Here is a 7,269-nt window from a genome sequence, read left to right on the forward strand (position 1 = left end):
CCCTGTCACTTCACAAGACACGGGAAACCTCTGTTGGTCTGGAGGAGCTGCAGCAGTTATTTCTGCACAAACATCCACTGTACATTCACTAGATATTCTCAGAGCTAAACTAACTGCAGTGTGTAGTGTGCGCGCATGCACGTGAGGTGGAGCGAGCTGAGCGAGAACGAGTGCGGTGAGTGGAGGCAGGCAGAGGAGCAGAGTACAGCAGAGACTCTGGTCCTGGAGACCAAAGCTACGGTCTCCCCCGCGTCCTCTGACCGCGGCCAACACTGTTTACAAGATGGGTTTCACCAGATAGAACTCTGCGGTTTTGGTGCTTCCGTGTAGTTTGTGGTGGAGTCTGAGTCTGAACAGCGTAGCCACACGCGAGCGCGAATGGGACACTGACCCGGATTGTTTAATACCTGTAAGAAGTTACAAACAGTCCCTTTAACGAACAATGAAATGCTAATTAATATGTACTAATTATCAGTAATGCTATGATTTCCGCTATTTTATCATTAGTTTGTAAAATGACAAAATTTGTATATAAATGATATATACATTATTTGATTATAGATGTTTTACAAATAATTTCCTAAAGGTTTACAAATCATTTGGTAATCTTTACCAAACATTTAAAATAGCATGTAAAATGTCATAATGTGTGCATCAATAAACTGTTAAAATAGCATAAATTATGTCATTACTAATAATTAGTAAATATTATTATTTACCATTTCCTTGTTTGTTAGCAGTAAAATAACTATTAGCTTAATTTTAATTAACTATCATGTTTGATATTGATTCTCTCATCTGACTTAAGGAGACTGCAGCATATGAATCACACCTGAAAGGAACAAAGTGTGGAAGTAGTGAGCCCACACATTGAAAAAATACACACAGGGATGAAAATGACACTTCCTCCCTACTTCCTTCTGCAGCCACAGTTTCATGTTTGTCTGCATGAAAAGATTTCCTTTCCCACTTTCCAACAGCTTAGCAAATAATCGTTCAAACACCAGAGAATGTACTACTGATACACAAAAAAGGATCTTAGCTGTGTCATTGGATGTACAACATGCCAGCGAAAAAAACAGAGAGGAGACATTTCAGATGAAAGGTAGCTTTTATACATTGCCAGAGGCACCTTGCTACATGCTGCGCTGCTCTGTCAACACTCCAGTCTTGAAGTCAGACTGCAGAAATTTACTGGCTGGAAAAGAGAGAAAAACGGAGCAAGACGAGCAGGTGCATCTGAAAATCAGATGCAGCATGTCACAACGTCTACCTGAGTCCTGCTTATCCCGAGGTCCTCTTTGTCCCTCCCTTCCAACACGTTCTCATACCAACTCATCCCAATCCGACGCTTTGTCAAATCCCTCTGCGTCACTTTTCGCTCGTAGTAAACACGGGCTAAATGTTTTTTTTGTTTCTTTTCCAACAATCATTTTTTATGCTTTTAAACACAAACACAGACCAAACCAACAATACACCAACACACAGTGGCCACAAGAACTAAATCAGACTTAGACCCCTCACACATGATATACATATCATATAATATACTCAAAGAGATGATTGTACACAATCACATCAATATGTAGTGTAAAATGTCGTAGCATCTATGTATGTATGTGTATAAGGATGACGCCCGGGACACACAGGGAACGTCAGGAGCGAGTGGCGGCTGTGTGGCGGCTGCGTAATTCACGCATCGGGTGTTCACACCAGCTGCGTTTCTGCTGCTGCAGCTGTCAGCTCTTTCTTTCTACATAGAGTTTGCCGTTTAATGGCCATTCCATTTCATTATAAATGTCATTTATATTTATTTTAGACAGAAAGGTTAAGAAACGTGTGGTAATTTGTAAATAACAGTAATAATCGACAATTAAAACTCCGTACTATATTCATTCATGGAGCTCTCCAAGTAACTGCATGTACCACATCACTGTCCTGCACATATTTCTGAATAAAAGCCTCGTGTTAAAGTGGCAGTAGGCAACAATATTTTGGCATAATTTTGCAAAAATTCCATAATAACCTTTCAGCATATTGTAATTCAAGTGATCTGAGAGAAAACTACACCTCTGCACCTCCTCATGGCTCTGTTTTCAGGCTTTAAAAAATCTTGCCCGTGACGGCAGACTTTGACCAATCACAGGGCATTTCAGAGAGAGAGCGTTCCTATTGGCTGTTCCACAAAAGGAGATGCGCGTTCACGTCTGGTCTCTGCAGATAGTGAAAGCCTCGGTCAATGGCGGAACAACCTACTGAAAAGCTTGCTATTCCAGCATTGGCAGCAACTGCCTACACCTCAAAACAACCCAAAAAAAGAAAGACAGACTTTCAAAAAGACAGTCCAAAAGAGAGTCCGACAATAAGCGGAATAAAACGCGTGTCAATATCGGCGAAGCGTTTCAGCGGTGGAGAGATCTCCGGGACAGCATCGGCCTCACGTTGGACTCCGAGCTCACAGTTCTTCTCCTGGACAGGTAAGCTACTAACTTCGTTTTCCTGTAATATCTCAATGTTTTGTACTGATTTGTTTGTAGGTAGCTTTACCGTGAAAGCAGGCGATGAGTAGCCAGGTTGAATGTACGTTAGCCTTCTGCTAACCGTAGCCCGAGGCTTGCTGCGGCTAATTCAAGTCCATGTTTATGTTTATGTAGCTACTGTAGCTAGATCCTTGAATCACAGTCTGTCATCTCAAAGGGCTTTATAGACCCATAAGTTTACTAAGAGAAATAACGGACGGTAATTCCCATAGAATTGTCGCTATATAACGACACATCACAGTCAGTAGTACTCGATACAGTAACCTGTATGAGTAGCGTTACTCATACAGTAACGTTACTCATACAGTAACGTTACTCATACAGTAACCTGTATGAGTAGCGTTACTCATACAGGTTACTAATTATGGTAGCATATGAGTTATATCCTGCATTCTTGGTGGTTATATTCTGGTCTCAGAGTTTGTGATGAGCAGTAATGTGATCTTATTCTCTTATTATTTCATTGTGCTTAGTATGACATCACTTGATTTGAATGCTGACCGCATCAATGTAGAGGAGTTCAACGACATTCAGAATTCCATGTAAGTTTATCTGTTTTTGAATTTCCTCTTTATATTTTGAGCATGTGCCCCTTTGTATATTGGTGCAAGATAATATTACTAAATAATTTGATCCTGTCTATAGCATTGACTGGGCAGATGACACCTTGTGCCACGCTGAAGAGACAGAGTCTGTCTCATCTTTGGAGGAGGAGGAGGAGACCAGGGAAGTCGACAGTGATGACGACAGTGATGCTGATTACATCTTCCCTTTGTGTGTCCGGTAAGTCACTGTGGTGTGTGTAATTATCTATCCATCCATTTTCTTTTTTTTTTTTGTGTCACGGGAGGGGCCTATAGCTTATGTTCACATTCAGTGAGTGCAAGGAATGTAATTACATAACAGGTGTCCTACATGTCTGAAATTATGTATCCATTTCACAGTGCTTTTTTTGTGATTCATAATATTTTCCCAACAGAACTGGTGGTGCCCTCCCCTCTACGAGCATTCGCTTGGATGCACTTCCAGCCATAAGTATGGAGGACACTGTGCATGACTCTTCAGACGTCGGTCCCACTCTCACAGATGCACCTGAGATGCCAGAAAAGCTCCAGCCCCAGAGAGAAGATGAGGTCATTGGCCAGCCAGCTTCTATTGCCTATCATCTAAACTTGAAGCTACTGGCTGAGTACCTTCTGCTGCCCATCCCCATGTCTACCGCCAAGGACCCTGTTACCAATGCAGCGTGCCAGGCCCATGGACCCTTTCAGGTGACGGTCAAATCCAGGGCCACAGCTGCCATCATTGAGTGGGTGAGTATTTATTTTACAGTATTGATATTATGTTGTCTTTTAAAATGTTTTAACAATGTAAGCAACAAATCGTAATTGCTGCATCACAAACTGTTACAAACTGCCTTGGTGGGAATTGGGCAAGGCTGTGAAGAATCTTGTACATTGAGCTGACACCAGCCAGGAACAGCCATTTTTGGAAAATATATGTACTTCATGACTTTGGAGTGTGTGGTACTTTTTGCCCATATTATGTGTTGTATAGTGCAAAATATATGCAGCACCGCACTAAGCTTTGATATGCACAATAAAACCCATTTTGTTTTCTGTCACTCTTCTTTTTTTTCTAGACGTTTCCCTTTGGTCATATTGTGTGGCGTTCGAGTTCACAGTCCGCTCTCAAGTATGGGATGCTGATAGGGGACTTCATGTTGGCTGTCAATATCCTCCTCTCTGGAAACAACTATGCGAAAGTGGCATTACTGTTCAAATTTATGAACATGGGGATGGTGGGAAGGTCCACATTTTTCAAAATACAGGACACCTACTGTGTGGACACCATAAAACAGTTCTGGGAAGAAAAGCGAGGATTAGTTATTTCCCAGCTAAAGCCCAAAGCCAGTGTCGTGGCCCTGGGTAAGTTCTATTTTGACATAGATTTGTGGATATGATACTGACAAATACCGGTTGTTGTACAACCGGAAGTGGTCAGTATCATATCCACTAGAGTGAATCATAAAAAAAGTGTGTTCCAATTTCTGAAATTATTATTTATGTTTTGTTTTAAAAGGAGATGGTCGGATGGACAGCCCTGGATTCTGTGCACAGTACTGCACATATAGTGTGATGGAGAATGACTCTAAAGACATCATCTCCATGGTGACAGTGGACAAACGTGAAACGGCGCGGAACAGTGTCATCATGGAGAAGGAAGCCTTCATCCGGACTTTTGACACACTTCGTCAGTAAATAGGAAATTTGAGCGAAATATGTACTGATGCTCATAGCCAGATAGCTGCACTCTTTAGTACGTATATAGGTTTTTAGTTTGTTATTCATTTTTAATATGTGTGTTGACTTGTGCAGGAGTCGTGCAGATGTCTGTACTTACAAATGTCTTTTGTTCACTGTTCATACAGCCAAGGGCATATATAAGTCATGGGGAGTTCGCCATACCCTTGACATGTGGCACGGATCGAAAAACCTTGGAAAGAAGATCCACCAGGTAATATTATGGAATGTATTTCATTTGAACTCATTGCCACTTCGTCACAAAACTTGCTTACACCAATAATTTTCTTTGATTTGTTTTTGCATTTCATTCTGTGGTCAGGCGAGCCAGCAGAAGGGGTGCTCCATTTTACTCATTTGGAGCAAGGATGTGTGCAACCACTTTTGGTTTTGTGCCAAAATGTCGGCAACCTATGACGACTTCTTTGTAAGTACTATATGAACTGTTATTTATATTGCTACACTTGTGGAGCCAGAAATATTTCACAGCTGCAGACATCATTTCAGCGTAATGTGTCGGATCATTGCTGATGCGTTATTGTTCTCTTAGGACATGTGGGTTGGCCTACTCCATCACGTCACAGGAGAACACGAGTGGGCTCTTGGCGCCTGTCACCATGGACCCTTGTCGGACAACAGGGACAAGGAATGGATAGAGAAGGGATCTGTGGCACACAGAGCACTCGCTGAGATAGTGCTAAATGCACGCTGGCTGGGTGAAGTAGTGAAGTACCTGGGATTTAGGTATGTGGGCATGGGTTTTACATGTAATGTTTATGTTCACAAGTATTTAACTCAAACAAAGGAAGCTCCTGGCTTACTCCCTATAAACCCACATAGGGAAGAAAAAAGTGAGTAAATCTTGGTAAAAGATCATGCAGAGAGTGGGTCCCTTTTTGAAAAATCTCTAAAATACAGATGATTGTAAATCATGCAGTGACTTGATCAAAGTCCTTTTTATTTTTTTACTGTCCACCACTGATTGTGACTATATGTATCAACTAATGACTAATGACAACATAAAAGATCTAACACTTGTTTTTTACTGTTTAGGTCTACAGCAGAACTTGAGTCCTTTCACAACCACATACTGATGTATGCCAGCAAGAGATTCAGTTTCACCCCGCCCGTCTATTCAGCTCGCACCCTACTTGCTGGTTTGGATTATAATCATCATGTCCACCGACCAGTGCAGAGAAAAGCTGATGGCTCCATTGAGTAAGTTCTTAAAATTGACAACAGTATATCCACTAAAACGGAAGTATATTAGTTTTATAATATAAGGTCAAATTTATACATGAATAATTATAATGAATGTTGCCCTTGCACAGGCAGCAGTTTTGCAAATGTATCACAAATTCATTTTTCAATAACCATCTTTTCCTGTTTCGGTCATATGCTAATTTCAATATGTCAGATACCGGAAGCTGTACAACAAGAAGTCGCGGAAGTGGAGCCTGTACACAATGAAGGTCGACAAGGACTATGGCTACATTCCTGACCTCTAGAGGGCCATCCTCCGTAGCCGCACCACAGCAGACAGAGGCATGCCGCGCGTGAGATGCCAGAGGCCTGATGACCCGCGGCAGTATGGTGTGCTATGTGGTATTCCACCTCCAACCACAGAGGAGCTACTGCACACACAAGTCAGTCGACGACAAGGTATAGAAGTTCTTTCAGTGGGCCTCATTCAACATCCCTTCTTCAGAAACCCAAATTGCATGTTTTCACACTAACCCTTGCAGCCTTCACAAAATAGTTTCTCATTACACTGATTCTGATTTTAGTTGATAAAGGTTGCATATAGATTTTGTTAATTACAAGCAGCTTTTTGACGACTACAGAGATGTTATATGAAAGGTATCATTTATGATAATGTAAAGACATCACGCATTGACACACAAAAAGAGACGCATTGACATATTGTCATTGAAATAATATGGTACTATAGCATGAGAGGCAGAGTAAGAAACTTCTCAACCAACAAAAGACCAGCATAGAGTTGCATGCTAAATAAGTTATTATATATGCATTACAGCAGCCTTTTAAAAAATATTATAGCCTATATATATATGGCCTATATGTGTGACGTTATAGTCAAAACTAAACAACTGATTTCAAAATTCTAACATGCTATTCTTTGTTCATTCGCAGGGCCAAGGACTACCTAAGTGAGCAGCCGACCATAGGAGAAGACGTGACCCCTGCGACACCTCACCTGAGTCGACCCCACCTACACCCCTACTATGGCCACCACTCAAAAATACTGACCAGGGGTCAGACATGTTCTATAGGCCTAGCCCCACTGAAAGATGGTGTACTTATTTTTTAATTTACCTTTTTTTTAAACTTTTTTTGTGGTGTGTTATGAATGTTTGGGATTGTCATCTATATTTTTGAATGTAATAAAAGTGTTACCCAAGTGA

The 7,269-nt window shown here is 41.2% G+C and overlaps 1 protein-coding gene and 1 long non-coding RNA gene across 2 annotated transcripts; both read left to right on the forward strand.

Moving 5' to 3' along the window:
• Positions 1-2,675: 2,675 nt before the first annotated feature.
• On the forward strand, positions 2,676-3,721 carry LOC141777809 (uncharacterized). The gene is made up of 3 exons (XR_012595978.1): positions 2,676-3,082; positions 3,186-3,323; positions 3,520-3,721. It is a non-coding gene; the product is annotated as an uncharacterized LOC141777809 (long non-coding RNA).
• Positions 3,722-3,751: 30 nt separating this feature from the next.
• LOC141776596 (uncharacterized) lies at positions 3,752-7,269 on the forward strand. Its single transcript, XM_074650306.1, has 7 exons — positions 3,752-3,853; positions 4,183-4,468; positions 4,623-4,793; positions 4,972-5,057; positions 5,166-5,270; positions 6,261-6,505; positions 6,998-7,269. Exons 1-6 carry the CDS (start codon positions 3,752-3,754, stop codon positions 6,342-6,344), a joined length of 834 nt encoding a protein of 277 aa, XP_074506407.1. The 3' UTR covers positions 6,345-6,505; positions 6,998-7,269.

This window comes from Sebastes fasciatus, chromosome 1, assembly GCF_043250625.1.
Source record: "Sebastes fasciatus isolate fSebFas1 chromosome 1, fSebFas1.pri, whole genome shotgun sequence".
Taxonomy (NCBI): domain Eukaryota; kingdom Metazoa; phylum Chordata; class Actinopteri; order Perciformes; family Sebastidae; genus Sebastes; species Sebastes fasciatus.